Genomic DNA, 15,665 nt, shown 5'->3' on the forward strand with positions numbered 1-15,665 from the left:
GTTTTGATTTCTTTGTTTTGGTGTAGACCATAGCCCAGTGGCAGAAAGCGGGCTACCAGGACATGCCTGAGTACGAAAACTTCAAGCACCTTCTGCAGGCACCCCTGGACGATGCCCAGGAGATCCTGCACACGCGCTTCCCCATGCCGCGGTACATCAACACGGAGCACGGAGGCAGCCAGGTGAGCGAGCCCAGCCCGGCCCTGATGCTCTGTTGGCTTTATTATGCATTCTCATGGCTATAAATCCAAACTGCCTGGTTCGTATCTTATATGGTGACATAAACTGACATACAGGTCAGCTTCCAAATATGACTTCTTTTTAAATGAGTGGTCAGAATATGTTGGTGTAAGGTAGAGGATTGCCAGAATGAAATACACTTCATGTTTCAGGAACCCTAATAAATGGAGAAGCTTTGGGCTTAAACTAAAGAAATGGGTTCCTATGTGGTAAAAAGTTTCTAATTTAACAAAAAAAATGTAAAAACTTTTTTTCTATTACACTAATATTAATGCCACTTTTAATCTTTAAATCTAAATCTCTCTCTCGTTTTTTTTTTAAAGGCTCGCTTCCTTTTGTCCAAAGTGAATCCATCTCAGACACACAATAACCTGTATGCTTGGGGACAGGTGAGTAATTGTCAGGTATTTGAGGAGGAGGCCAGGCTGCTTTTTTAAAAACTTGTTTTTAAATTCTACAAATTGGGGAATTCCTTGGTGGTCCAGTGGTTAGGACTCGGAGCTTTCACTGCCGGGGCCTGGGTTCGATCCCTGGTTGGGGAACTAAGATCCTGCAAGCTGCAAGGTGCGGCCAAAAGAAAAAGAAAAGATAAATAAATAAATCTACACATTTATTGAATTGAATCCCTTTTGGCCCAGAGACAGAGTAACTTGGGTATTTTGCTGGGAAGAAAACTTTGAATAATATAGTAATCCTCATTATACATATTTTTGCTTTACAAGGTCTCAGTTATCTGAGGTCGGCTGTGGTCAGAAAATTCCAGAAATAATGCGTTAGTTTTGAATTACACACCATTCTGAGTAGCCTGGTGAAATCTCACACCTTCCCGCTCCCTCCTACCTGGGGAGTGCGTTATCTTTGTCCAGTGTTTCCACACTGTATATGCCAATATTAATTAGCACCTGTACAGGAAAACGTTAGTACGTGCAGGATTCTGTTCTACCTGTGGTTTGAGGCAGCCACTGGGGTCTTGGAAGCTGCCCACCCTGGATAAGGGGGGACTAGAGACTTCTGTGTAGGCTGGGGGTGGGGACATGCCCTGTGTGGATCCCCTTCTGCAGTACACAGCAGAGTCTGACAGGTTCAGGCCAGAGGACAGAACACTGAACTGTGGCCTCCACGTGCTTCCCTCGGAGACACAGTGGCATTGCCCAGAGTCCCCACACTTCTGTCTCCCCCGGGAGTGCAAGGCAAACACATGGACTCACGCTCACCATTCCTTCTGCCTCCTCTTCACTTTTTAGGCTCCAATTTCCTTCCTTTTTTTTTTTTTTTTTTTGCGGTACGTGGGCCTCTCACCGTTGTGGCCTCTCCCATTGCGGAGCACAGGCTCCGGACGCGCAGGCTCAGCGGCCATGGCTCACGGGCCCAGCCGCTCCGCGGCATGTGGGATCTTCCCGGACCGGGGCACGAACCTGTGTCCCCTGCATCGGCAGGTGGACTCTCAACCACTGCGCCACCAGGGAAGCCCCCAATTTCCTTCTTTATCTAATTATTCCTAGCATTTATGTCTCCTTCAAATGAGTCTTTTCTTTCATTCTGTTTTCTTATAACATTTTTTGGGAGGTAATTGTAAATTTATATGCAGTTGTATGAAACAATACAGAGAGATCCCCTTTGCTCTTTGCCCAGTCCCCCCGCCCCCCCGTGGTAACATCTTGCAAAACTGTAATACAGTATCATAACCAGGACATTAAGATATGCATTTCCACCAGCACAAGGATCTCTCATGTTGCCCTTTTATAGTTATGCTCACTTCTCTCCTGATCTCCTATTTTCTATTTCTATAATTTTGTCATTAAAAAGTTAACATGTGTTATATACACAGGGAACTGTATTCAATATCTTGTAATAATCCATAATGGAAAAGAATATGAAAAAGAATATATGTATGTATGTATTGCTGAATCACTTTGCTGTACACCAGAAGTTAACACAACATTGTAAATCAGCTATACTTCAATTTTTAAAAAACGGTTACATAGGGCTTCCTTGGTGGCACAGTGGTTGGGAATCTGCCTGCCAATGCAGGGGACGCGGGTTTGAGCCCTGGTCTGGGGAGATTCCCACATGCCACGGAGCAACTAAGCCCGTGAGCCACAACTACTGAGCCTGCGCGTCTGGAGCCTGTGCTCCGCAATGGGAGAGGCCACGACAGTGAGAGGCCTGCGCACCGCAATGAAGAGCGTCCCCTGCTCACCGCAACTGGAGAAAGCCCTCGCACAGAAACGAAGACCCAACACAGCCAAAAATAAATAAATAAATTTACTTAAAAAAAAAACGGTTACATATATGAAACCACATGGTACGTAAACTTTTGGGATTGGCCCTTTTCCCTCAGCATACTTATCTAGAGATTCATTTAAGTGTCAAATATATAGGTAATTTGTTCCTTTTTATTTGCCGAGTAGTATTCTGTGGTATAGACATACTGCATTTTATTTAATCATTCACCCATTGAAGGACAGCTGGGTTGTTTACAGTTTTTTTTTTTTTTTTGGCTGTGTTGGGTCTTTGTTGCTGTGTGCGGGCTTTCTCTAGTTGTGGCGAGCAGGGGCTACTTTTCGTTGCGGTGCGCGGGCTTCTCATTGTGGTGGCTTCTCTTGTTGCGGAGCATGGGCTCTAGACGCACGGACCCAGTAGTTGTGGCTCACAGGCTCTAGAGCACAGGCTCAGTAGTTGTGGCGCATGGGCTTAGTTGCTCTGCAGCATGTGGGCTCTTCCCGGACCAGGGCTTGAACCCGTGTCCCCTGCATTGGCAGGCGGATTCTGAACCACTGTGCTACCAGGGAAGCCCTTGTACAGGTTTCTTATAAACTTTTTTTTTTTTTTTTTTTTGGCCATGCCGCACAGCTTGTGGGATCTTAGTTCCCCGACAAGGGATTGAACCTGGGCCCTCGGCAGTGAGAGCGCCAAGTCCTAACCACTGGACCACCAGGGAATTCCCTGAACATTTATTAAATCTATTTTTATTTCTTTCATCGGTGTTGTGTATTTTCACTTTTTTTTTTTTTTGAGTGATTGTGAATGGTACTGTACTTTTAATTTCACTGTCCAGTTGTTCATTGCTAGTACAGATCTTCTTCAGCTTGTGAGGCGATTGCATCCCAATAAATCCATCATAACTTGAAAATGCATTTAATACACCTAACCGTATTTTATAATGAAGTGTTGAATATCTCATGTAACTTATTGAATGCTGTACTGAAAGTGAAAAACAGAATGGTTGTGAGTGTCTTGGTTGTTGACCCATATGATCAGTGTGGCTGGGAGCCACCCAGTATCACGGGGGAGGATCATACTGCATGTTGGTAGCCTAGGAAAAGACCACAATTCAAAATGTGTATGGTTTCTACTGAATGAGTACTGCTTTTATACCATCATAAAGTCAAAAAGTCATAAATCAGCAACCATCTATATATAGAAATAAAGTTATTTTTGTATACTTGTCTAATATCCTGTGACCTTCCTGAGTCACTTATTACTTTTGGGAGTTTTTTGGTAGATTCCTTGGGATTTTTTACAAAAAAATAGACAGTCATGTCTTCTGCAAGTAGGGACAGTTCATTTCTTCCTTTCCAATCTGAATACTTGTTTCCTTTTGTTCTGTTGTCTATTTTCAATGTCATTTATATCTGCTCTAATCCTTATTTTCTTCCTTCTGCTTGCTTTAGGTTTATTTCCTTCATTTTCTAGGTTCTTGAGATAGGAGTTTAGATTATTGACGTGAGACTTCTCTTCAGTGTATGCATTTAGTGCTCTTAATTCCCTCTGCAGTACTGCTTTTGCTGTGTCCCACAGGTTTTGATTATGTTGTATTTTCATTTTCATTCAATTTGATATATTCTTTTAAAATTTCTCTTGAGGGTTCTTCTTTGACTCTTGGATTATTTAGAAATATTGCTTAGTTTCCACAGATTTTCTTGTTGTCTTCAGTTAATTGATTTCTGTTTTGATTACATTGTGGTTAGAGGATATACTTTGTATTATTTCAATTTTTAAAAATTTGTTGAAGTTTGTTTTATGGCCCAGGATATGGTCTGTCTTGGCATATGTTCCATGGTCACTTGAATAGGCGTTCTGCTATTGTTGGATAAATTGTCCTATAAATGTCAATTAAGTCCTGTTAGTCGATGGTGGTGTTGAGTTCTTACATATCCCTGCTGATTATCTGTATAGTTCTATCCGTTTTTGAGAGAGGATGTTGAAGTTTCCAACTCTTAATGGTGAGTTTGTTTCTCTTTTGCGTTCTGTCAGGTTTTTGTTCACATATTTTTCAGCTCTGTTGTTTGTTGCATACACACTTAGGATTGCCCTTTCTTTTTGGTGGATTGACCCTTTTATCATTATATGATGTCCCCACTATCTCTGGTAATTTTGTTTGCACTACTATCTACTTTATCTGGCCTTTATAAAGCCCACACTTATCTTTCTTTTATTCTTTTTATTTATGCAAAAAAATTAATGTTTGCATGATATACCTCTTTCCATCCTTTAACTTTCAACCTGCTTCTATCATTATATATTTTTTTAATCTACTCTGCTAAACTCATAATAAATTTGCTTATTTGGACCATTTATATTTAATGTAGTTACTGATACGTTAGGGCTTATTAAGTCTGCCATTTTATTTTTTTGTTTTCTGTGCTTTTCATTTCTCTGTTTTCTTTTTCCTTCCTTCCTGTGGGTTACTTGAACATTCCTTATAATTCCATTTTAACTTGTTCACAGTGGTTTTTTTAGTATATCTCTTTTTGTAGCATTTTTTAGTGGTTATTCTTGGTTGCTCTAGATGTTAGAGCATTACATTACATTATGTGTACCTAGCTTATCATGGTCTACTGGTGTTATCTTTTTTACCAGTTCAAATGCAGTATAGAAAACCTACCCCAGTCTCACTTCATGTCCCTTTACCCTCTCCCATTTATGATATAATTGTGTTAAATGTTTCCTCTGTGTGCACCAGACAGTGTTACAGTTTTTCTTCAGCTATAATCTATAAATCTAAGAGAAGATGGAAAACCTCTTATTTTTATCTGTAGTTTTGCTTACTGTGTCCTTTATTGCTTCTTAATACTCCAGAGTTTCTTCTTTTATCTTTTCCTTTCTGTTTAGAAATCTTCCTTTAGCAGTTCTTTTCAGGGTAAGTCTTCTGGTGATAGACTCTTAGTTTTCCTTCATTTGAGAATCTCTTGATTTCCTCTTCAATCCTGAACAATATTTTCTCTGGATATAAGATTCTGCTGACAGTCCTTTTTCTTCGGCAGTTGAAAAATATTGATAAAATGTAATCTTTCTCTGGACCCTTTCAAAATGTTTTCTTTGTTAGTTTCAAATGTTGAAATACCATACGTTTTTGTGTGAATTTCTCTGAATTTATCCTATTTGGAATTTGCCCAACTTCTTGATTCTGTATATTTATGCCTTTTGCCAAACTTGGATAGTTTTCAGTCATTACTTTCTACAATACTTTTTCAGCCTGCCTTGCCTGCCTTTCTCTTTGGGACCTCAGTGACGCAAATGTTAGTTCATTTGTAGTTCCACAGCTCAGTTGGGTACTTTCTATTATTTTTATCTTCCAGTTTATTGACTCTTTTCTCTGTTCCCTTTCTGCTGTTGCATTCAAACTTTTTATATGTTACTGTATTTTTTAGTTACAAAATGTTCATTTGGATTTTCTTTGTCTTATATTTCTTTTCTGATGCTTTATGTTTTCATTTGTTTCAAGTGTGTTCCTAATTGCTTCTTGAAGCATTTTTGTCATGGCTGCTTTAGTCTTTGTCAGGTAATTCTAACACCGTCGTCAACTCATAGTGTTAACACCTGTTGACTGTCTTTTTTCTCATTCATTTTGAGATCTTGACTCTTGGTATAACAAGTGATTTTTTTTAAATATAAATGTATTTTATTTATTTATTTTTGGCTGCGTTGGGTCTTCGTTGCTGTACGCGGGCTTTCTCTAGTTGCGGCGAGCGGGCGCTACTCTTCGTTGCGGTGCGTTGGCTTCTCCTCGTGGAGGCTTCTCTTGTTGCGGAGCACGGGCTCTAGGTGCACGGGCTTCAGTAGTTGTGGCACGCGGGCTCAGTAGTTGTGGCTCGCAGGCTCTAGAGCGCAGGCTCAGTAGTTGTGGCTCATGGGCTCTAGAGCACAGGCTCAGTAGTTGTGGTGCATGGGCTTAGCTGCTCCGCGGCATGTGGGCTCTTCCTGGACCAGGGATCGAACCTATGTCCCCTGCATTGGCAGGTGGATTCTTAACCACTGAGTCACCAGGGAAGCCCCATAACAAGTGATTTTTGATTGAGACGTGGACATTTTCATATTTGTTATGAGACTCTGGATTGATTTCAACCTGTTTTGGATGTCTTTTTGTCACACTGCTCTGGCAGGGAAGGGGGTGGTACATTGTTCCATTTCTGCCAGGTGAGACAGGGGTTCAGGTTTTCCATTGGCCTCTGTTGACACGTGAGGTGGAGGGCGACTTCTTGTTACTGTGTGTGGGGACGGGAGTTCCAGCTCCCCACCTGGTTCCCATTGATTCTCCTGTGGAGGTGGCCTTGTCACTGGTGGGTGATGGTGAAAGTGCTTTCTCTGCACTAAGCCTTCTCTGATACCACCCCAGAGGTTGGGGTGTGGACATCTTATTACTACCAGGTGTGGGGTGGAAGTCCAGGCTCCCTGTATGGTCTCTGCGGACACCATGGGTGCAGGGAGACTTCTTACTGGCCAGCAGGGATGAAATCCCTGGCTCCATACTTGGCCTTTTCTGATACCACCGTGGTGGGATTGTTGGGTCCCTCAGTACTGCCATGTGAGGGGTGCAAGTCTACACGATCCGCTCAGCCTTTTCTGTCTTGCTAGGCTGCCCTGGTCTTTTGCTAGAGAAAGTGGGCTCTTTTTGTTGTAGTTTTTGTCCGTGCTCAGTAACTGTTGCCAGCTTTTTCAGCTCCAAGTCTGGCGCGCATGCGTGAGGCAAAAAGGAAGCCCTGGGAACTGGCCACTGTGTGGTTCCCTGCATCCCAGGGTCTCTAGTTGATATGCTGTCTTTTCACCACCTTTCAAAGTCTTCTTATGTTTGTTTTATATAAAACATCCAGGGGTTTTAGTTGTACTTAGTTGAAGGAATGAGGAAAAGTACATCTACTCTTTCTTCCCAGAGAAATCCTTTTATAAAACTTTAATCATGCTTATACTTTTTTGATTATAACAGTAGTACCGTTTCATTTTTAGAAGACTAGTATATGTAAAAAAAAATTTTAGAAAGAAAGTTTAAATTACATAGAATGCTACTAGCTAGAGTTAAGTACTTCTGGCTTCTTTCTAGTTAATATAAAAGGTATGTATCATGTATATCTGTGTATGTGCATATGTATATATTTTTTTAACAAATTGGAATCTTGTTAGAAATCAAGGTTTCTATTCAATACTTTTTCCCTTAACGTCAATTGAATCATAAGCATTTCTTGATAGTGCAGAGATCCATCTGTTTAGTGGATACTGATTCACACATTGTGAATACGCTGTTACCAAGCTTCTGTTGTAAGCAGATCATTTAAGAGCATCAAGCTGGTTGCAGCAGGGTGGTGGGGAAGATGAGAGATGGGACGTGTGGGCCCCCAGGAGTTCATGCCTGCTGGGAGCCAGACCCTGGATGAGTCATCAGAACTACACAGTGGGGTAAAGTAGAAGGGCATATGCTCAAAACTGTCTGTAGTGGCAGGAATGACCTGATATGAGTGGATCAGGGAAGGGTTTTGTGAGGAAATTATGCTTTAGTTGAAAAGATTAGCTAGGCAGAGGACGGGGCTGGGTGGCAGGAGTGCTCTTGGCAGACAGACAGCACTTGCTAATTTTGTGAGGGGAAGGGTCCTTAATAACGCATGAATTCCAACCAGCTTCTAAGAAACCTGCCAGTAAACCTTTTTCATTAAACTTCAGGAAACAGGAGCGCCCATCCTGACTGATGATGTTAGCCTGCAGGTGTTCATGGACCATTTGAAGAAACTGGCTGTCTCCAGTGCCTGCTGAGCTGAGGACATGAGAAGGAAATGGAGGAAAACACGGTCACACTGTGCTCACAGTTGTTTGTAAAGGCTTAACGTTCCTTTTACTTTTCTGCTGCATTTTAATAAATAATCAAAAGAAGTGTTATGTAACTCTTCAGATTTTAATTTGCTTGTATTCCTTATCTGTGCCCTTTTCTTTACACCATAAAATTATAAGGTCATAAACGTTTTGGTACCGGTAGATGTTTATATGCTTTTTGTATTCTAACTTTTAGAGTCTGTATAAAATCAGAACTAATGTATTTTGGCAGCTTGCTTACATGAAAATCATAATGATCAGAAAGGAAATAAATCTGGATGAAGAAGCACTGGTTAAAATAATGCTAATACAAATTTGATTTCTGAGGTCTCTGTGTGTTTTAAGTAAATTCCCCAAGAGGTAATTCCTGAACTTAATCTTCATTTACTGTCAAGGATATTGTTAACATTAACAGACAAGGAAAAGTAAGAAATATGTGAAACTTTATTGAGGCAGAGTGGTCTGGAGTGGCACTGTTCCTACCTCACCTGAGATACAGAGAACAGATTGCTGGTCACCAGAGGGGAAGGGGTGGGGGAGGGTGAAATGGGTGAAGGGGGTCAACTGGATGGTGCTGGATGGTGGTGAGCACACTGTAGTGCATACAGAAGTTGAATTATAATGTACACATGAAACATATAATGTTATAAACCAATGTTACCTCAATTTTAAAAAAATTACAGCTTATTTTACTCAGTGGAGTTCATCCTTGTTTAGAGGTTATATCCCCTTTTAACATGGGCCAATTGCTAGGACAGCTGTCATCCAGGAATTTCTTTTGTTTGGACTCCTAGGTTAGTTGCAGTTTTCCTTTTATCTCATAAGTCATTTTGCTGCCTTAAGTGACTGTTTCTAAAAAGAGCATACAAGAGATAATTCACAGAACCTGTTCTGCCTTCATACCTGACAGCTTTACTGAGTATAAAATCTAGGCCCAAAATAATTTTATCTCAAAACTTTGGAGGCATTTTTTCAATAGTTCAGCAAATAATTATTCAGTATTTGCTATGTTTGGAGTAGTCTTCTAGGGCCTGGGAATGTAACCAATAAAACAATTCCTATTCTCACAGAGCTTATATTCTGGGTAGGGAAGACCAACATTAAAAAATTAGAAGTAAATTATATAATTTTTTAAGAAGCTAATGAGTGCTATGTAGAAAAGTAAAACTGGGAACTCCTATTAATTGGCTGTCGGACCATCTGGATTGATTCCAATGCTCTATCTTTTGAATTTGTACTTACTGCCATCTTAACCTCTGCTCAAAATTCTGGGTGGGTTTCCTATCTTAAAATGTTTAACAATTACATTTTAAATGCCTAAGGCTTTTATTTACTGTACCTTTTCCATAGAATATTTTTCTTATATTTGGGATATAATTTTGAATTGAGGTAGATCATATAGAAGAGTACATAAGCCTGTGTATCCAGTTTAGGGTTGAAACTGTTCCTCCTTGGGCCTGTTTCCAATTGACAGGAGGAATGTGATACACCCAGCTGGCTCTGGTGTCTCTCCAGTGACAGTGAGTGAAGGTGCCGAGAGGCACCCTGAGCCATGCAGGTCCCACCTGTGGGTGCTGGTGGCTGTTTCCAAAGAACGTGGAGGTGGGTGTTAGTGTTCTTTGGAGAGCAGCCATCTCGAGAGGGAGACACTGAGCCAGTGTGCCTAGTAACTATAAACTCCATCTTGAAAGCAAGGAAACTCCTGAAATGATCAATTAGGAGAGTGGCAGCCCGGATGGAAGGAGGCTGGAATCCAGCCGAGGCCTCAACAGAGGCAGCTTTTAGACACAGGTGACAGATGAGGTGTTAGGTGAGAGGGTGAGTCAGGAAAGGTTTCTTTCCTTTTGGGGGCTGGGGCGCAGTAGGGGTAGGGATAAATTCAATCCTGGCCACTCTTTGAGTTTCAGGAGCTTGTGGGGTAGAACTGAAAATGCCCTGTAGGTTGGCAGTAATTAGTATGTATTTATCTTTCAGGAGAATGTGGCGTATATTTGAGAGTCATAAACGTATAAAGTAAATAACATGAGTAAAGTTGCTCAGTATGAGAAGAGAAGCAAGCTTGGAACAGAATACTGATTTTCCTGTTTTGTTTTTAACGACCTTATTGGGGTATAATTTATATACGATAAACTGCACCCATTTAAAGTGTACGGTTCAATGAGTTTCAGTAGATGTGCACACCCACGAAAGCACCACCATCACATCACCATCAAGACACAACATTTCCACAGCCCCCAAAGTTTCTTCAGGCCCCTTTTAGTCCTTCCGTTTCTGCACACCCTGGTCGGAGGCAACTACTTGTCGGCTTTCTCCCACTATAGATGAATTTGCTTCCAGAATTTTATGTCTGGTTTCTTTTGTGCCTGGTTTCTTTCACTTAGCATTACCCATCTGAGATTTATCCATGCAATTGCATGGATCAGTACAGTAGTTCCTTTTATTATGGAGTGATAGACTCACATTTCCTTTATTCATCCACTAGTTGATAGACATTTGGGTTGTTTCCATTTGGGGGCTCTTATGAATAAAGCTCTGTGAACACCCACATACATACGTTTGTGTGGACATAATGTTTTCATTTCCTTTGGGTGAATAGGAACCGAATGTCTGATTCATACAGTAGGGGTACTTCAATTTTTAAGAAACTGCCAGTATCGCAAAGAGGTTGTGATATTTTATGTTCCCACCAGTAAGAGGTCTGATTGCTCCAAGTCCGTACAACCCTTGGTATTCTCAACATAATTTTTAGTCATTCTAATAGGTGTGTAAGGGTGTCTCGTGGTTTTAATTTGCATTGCTGTGATGACTGACAATGCCCCTGTACTTATTGGCCATTTGTATATCTTCTTTAGTTAAGTGATTGTTGCCTGTTTTTCAGTTCGGTTGTCTTTTTATAATTGAATTGTAAGATATCCTTATAAATTCTGATACAAGTCCTTTGTCAGATCTACCTACTTTGAATATTTTATCTTGTGGCTTGTTTGATTTTCTTAACTGCCTTTCGAAGAGCAAAAGATTTAATTTTGAAAAAGTCCAATTTACCAATATTTGTTTGTGGTTTATGCTTTTTGTATTCTAAGAAATCTTTGCCTATCCCAAGATGGCAAAGATCGCCTTTTTAAAAAATTTTTATTTTATATTGGATGTAGTTGATTTCCAATCGTTGTGTTAGATCTTTTCTTCTCGGTTTGTAGTTTTAGCTTTTATATTTAAGCCTATGATCCATTTAGCGTTAATTTTTGTGTGTGGCAAAACACCAATTTTTAGAGGGTGGGAGAAATGGGAAGAGCCCTGAAGGATAAATAGATTCTGAAGAAAATTATGTTTTCGAAGCTATGAAAGGAGCAGGTGGAGTCGTATGCGCTGGAAATCGTCTGATTATGGCTGCAAAGTAGTTACTGGCTATGGAAGTTTACTGAGTATCCACTCTGTGCCCAACACATCCCTTTTGCTCTCAGGTTGTTTGGTTTCTTGAGTGGGGGTAGATTATGCTTCGAGGAAATGTACGGATAAGAGAAAAGCTGATGGTGGGTCGAGTGGAGACTTTTTGTTTTTGAGGCGCGGGCTCGTTTGTATGATGGAGTAAAGAACAACAGAATGAAAAGGGCGTGAGATGGAGGTGGACAGAGTGTAGTTGCTGGGCCAGGGCCCTGAAAGGCAGAGAAGAATGGGACCCACAGCCTAGTGGAGGGGCTAATTCAGACGTAGAGGGACCCACGCGCACCAGACAGGGCTCCAGGCAGGAAGATGGGGAAGATGACTTGCGGGTCGTAGACGGGGTATCCTCGCAAACCTGAGAGCTGGAGGAGGGAAGGAATTAAGTTTAACAAGGGCCACCTAAAGCCTATGTAAGGCAGGACTTTGCAAGTGGGAGGTTTGCCTGAGAGAAAGTGTCATTGGGGCCCGTCACGTGGGAGGCAAGATCGTCTCCGGACCCCAGGCGCCAGACCCGAGTGCGTTGCCCAGCGCGACGTCCGGACTACACGCTCCAGGATGCATCGGGGTCGGCGCAGGAAGCGGCCAGCCCGGAGCGGCTCCCCATTGGAGGCGGCGGCGGCGGTGACGCGCCCACCGGAAGGCCCGCCTCCGCCCTGGGACTCGGAGGAGTGAGGTATTCCCGGCGGCGTCATGCGTCCGGAAAAGGCCCTGTCTTGGTACCGGCGCATGTCTATGCTGTACGGACTGGGCGCCTGGACCCTGCTGGGCTCCTTGTTTTTGTATAATCAGAGAAAGAGCAAGCCTCCAGGTACGGCTCTCGGGCGGGACCTCTGGGGGACGCGCGGCCTTGCGTGGGGCGTGTCCGGGGGGTCGCAGAAGTGGCTTCGCTGTGCCGCGCGAAGAGACCAGGAGCGGTGCTTAGAGCCGCGCGTTATCGTGGAATCTGCCAGCAACGACCTTTTAGAGCCTCTTCCCCGAACCTTGCTGGTTTATTGAGCGAGGCCGCCCGTATCCTCAGAATTTGAAGAATCCGTGAGATTCCAGGTGGAATTTCAAAGACCCTGGATGGTGGTTTAAAGAGGCGATGCTTCTGTAACTTCAGCCCTGCTTTGGTCGCATGGTCGCCTTTGCCGACCAAACGATTTCGCTGACTTACACCAGCGAAGGAGTACTGAAATCTTACCAGTTGCTGGGAGGAAAAGGAAATCCCGCAGCTTTCAAAAATGTTCTGGAAATCTGTGGCTTCGTCTAGAGTAGGGACTGCCTGGGGCTGAAGGGGAGGAGCTGGTGGGGGAGCGACTGCTACAAAATAAGGGGTTTCCTTTTGTGGATGAAAATATTCTACACTTTATTTTGGTGCTGGTCGCACAGATCTCAAGATACTAAAAACTGAATTTACATTTTAAATGAGTTAATTGTATAATAAGTATTATCTCAGTAAAGCTTTTTATGTAAAAACTGTGCTGAAGATTACATTTGGTGCTGAAGATCACCAATGGCCTGAAAGTGCACATGTCAGTATTAAGCATTTTAAAACATTTATCTCTGTAGTGGTCATTTAAAAAAATTATTTACATTTTCTTTTTTACAGAAAGAAAACAATGTCAGGAACCTGATGGGGGTGGGGGTAATTCTTACCTTAGTTTATTTTATTTCAAAGACTTTACTAATAATTCTAATGACTGCTGCCTAAATTAAAAGTTAGTGATCAACTATACTTCAATTAAAAAATAAAGTAAGATAAAATGAAAGTTAGTGATGCAGCTGTTACTTTTTTTTTTTTTAAGGTGGTGAAGTAGAACAAAAGGATGTCTCAACAAATGAACTGTCTGAACCCCCGAAAGGGTTTTATGTAGAAACGGTTGTCACATATAGAGACAATTTTGTTCCAATTACTGCCAGGATCGTCAACTATTTGAAATCATGGACTGGTGGCCCTGGACCAAAATCATGATGGACGGCTGAATTCTGAAAACAGGACTTTGGTTCAGCATATAAATTTGAGAGATACTGTGATTTCCACTTTCTCTTTGTGAAAAGTGTATACATTTAATTTTGTTGTAAAATAGAATCACTAATAATATGCAATAAATATTTCCTTGAAGAAAAGTAAATTTGCATATTCAGGAGGTGTCCTTCTATACTCACAGGAGTAAAAGGTTGAAGTGAAATGTCGTATTGAGCTTCCATAAGCTTGGTTTTCTGAAATTAGTTCATGTAACTTTATATTCCTTTCATGTTGCTGTCAGACATAGCTTTTGTGGTCCCTTTAAGCAAATCTCCGTGTTCAGTTTGGGACTTAGAGCAGCCCTTTGGGCACTAGTGGGTGCTTGGTAAGTATGTTGTGAATTATATTATAACTCCTGGATTAAATAGACTCGATCTGTTCTTTAGGAGGTGTACAGATACCCTCATTCTTTCAGCAGGAGTGGATTAAACCCCAATGGTGGCTACCAGTAGTCTAGAGATAGGGGATACAAAGTGAGGACAGCGGGGTTCCTGCCCTTGAGTGCTGCAGTGTTCTCTCTGCTGGGCTCGTTTGGTTGCAAGTAACAAACCCACATAAGTGCGATTAAATCAGAAAGAGATGTTTATTAAAAATGTGTGTGGACGGGGAATTACTTGGTGGTCCAATGGTTAGGACTCGGTGCTTTTGCTGCTGTGGGTGTGGGTGCAATCCCAGGTCGGGGAACTAAGATCCCACAAGCTATGCAGCGTGGCCAAAAAAAACAAAAAACCAGTATAGACAGCTCAGAATTCAAACAGAGTATGCTGAGGTCTTCGGAGGGCCTGGCAGCAGGAACCGGAATGTAGCCACTCACTGAGCCTGCCTGGGGACTGTCTGCCTTGTTGCCTTTCTCACTGCACACGTTTTGTCCCCGTTATTTCTGTAGTAACATCACTTTGCAGCCACAGCGTCAAAGTCTGATCAGCTTCTTCCCAAGCCAGAGTTTGTCTTCCACTCCTGTGAGAGTCACTTCCCTGTGTATCGGATCCTTTCCTGTGGATCACTGAGTCCTGCCTCAGTTAGTAAGAAACTAGCATTCGTTGCCCATTTGGGTAGTGTTTCTTGTGCGCAGCTATTTGGTACCCTGTGAGGACTAGGGATTCCTGGTAGGACAGGAATGGCACACTTCTGGGTTCCTGCTATAGTACTGTCACCTTCAAACCTTTGCCTTGATTTCTCCTTGGTGTCAGTTCTACCTTGTGGGTGGCCTGAGCAGTGCTTTGGGGGCAGTCAACCTAAGTGACAGAGGCTCCAAGATGGCAAGTAGCAGCTTCAGATGTCAGCAGCAGAGGCTCCTCACTGGACATCAGAGGTCAAGAATGGGTCAGTGCCAGTGGGGTGGGCACCCTGGTGGACACCTGTGATGGGCATCAGACGTGCAAGAAGCAGCATACGATGGGGGAAGGGAATTTCTGAATGGCTTCCCAGAGCAGCCTGCTTCTCATCACTCTCCTTGGAATCTCAGTTTCATGCCTGGCCCCCGGCTGCCAGGGAGACTGGGAAAGTGCGTTTCTGGCTTCCGCATCAGGGATGTGTTGACCCTCAAAGTGGGGCATCTCCTAGATATAGGAAGGATGATCACAGCATGCTGGGCAAGTAGATACCAGGACAAATGTCCACTCCAGGCAGCAAGCCAGACTTTCATCGGGAGGCACTAAGATACCTGCCTCTGTAGGTCACTTTCCCCAGAGAAGGTTTCTCTACCCGGGGGTGGATGCCTGGCTGTAGGAATTCTGGGAGCTGAGTGTGTGTGTGTGTGGCTTCAACAATTCCCGTAGTTCTGCTGAATCTTGGCTTAAATAGGCCTTTGTGGACTAATCTAACAACCAAAATATAATTTAAAGTGTTCTTCTGGGAGAAGGTTTTCAGAATTCCAAATGTCTATCTTTCAGGTGCA

General features: G+C 42.5%; 2 protein-coding genes across 4 annotated transcripts in view; both read left to right on the plus strand.

Moving 5' to 3' along the window:
- The window catches only part of SEC23B (SEC23 homolog B, COPII component), a 40,171-nt gene extending 31,519 nt beyond the window's left edge, over nt 1-8,652 (plus strand). For 2 of the 3 annotated variants that reach the window (XM_027118256.1, XM_027118259.1), the window contains 3 exons: nt 27-182; nt 564-629; nt 8,176-8,652. In XM_027118256.1, the coding sequence (XP_026974057.1) occupies nt 27-182; nt 564-629; nt 8,176-8,265 (312 nt within the window). In that variant the 3' untranslated portion in view covers nt 8,266-8,652. The remainder of the gene's footprint in view (nt 1-26; nt 183-563; nt 630-8,175) is intronic. The other variant, XM_027118258.1, reaches the window with a different exon arrangement.
- A 3,736-nt stretch (nt 8,653-12,388) lies between these two features.
- SMIM26 (small integral membrane protein 26) lies at nt 12,389-13,874 on the plus strand. The gene is made up of 2 exons (XM_027118298.1): nt 12,389-12,568; nt 13,548-13,874. Exons 1-2 carry the CDS (start codon nt 12,451-12,453, stop codon nt 13,712-13,714), a joined length of 285 nt encoding a protein of 94 aa, XP_026974099.1. The 5' UTR covers nt 12,389-12,450; the 3' UTR covers nt 13,715-13,874.
- The last annotated feature ends 1,791 nt before the right edge of the window (nt 13,875-15,665 follow it).

The sequence above is a fragment of the Aethalodelphis obliquidens genome, unplaced genomic scaffold (assembly GCF_003676395.1).
Source record: "Aethalodelphis obliquidens isolate GAN/ISIS:26980383/991018 unplaced genomic scaffold, ASM367639v1 scaffold18, whole genome shotgun sequence".
Classification (NCBI taxonomy): domain Eukaryota; kingdom Metazoa; phylum Chordata; class Mammalia; order Artiodactyla; family Delphinidae; genus Aethalodelphis; species Aethalodelphis obliquidens.

Coding starts and splice junctions, on each gene's coding strand:
- SMIM26 (XM_027118298.1), top strand. CDS start 12,451: ATGCGTCCGGAAAAGGCCCTGTCTTGGTACCGGCGCATGTCTATGCTG. Junction 12,569..13,547: donor GAGAAAGAGCAAGCCTCCAG/GTACGGCTCTCG, acceptor TTTTTTTTTAAG/GTGGTGAAGTAGAACAAAAG.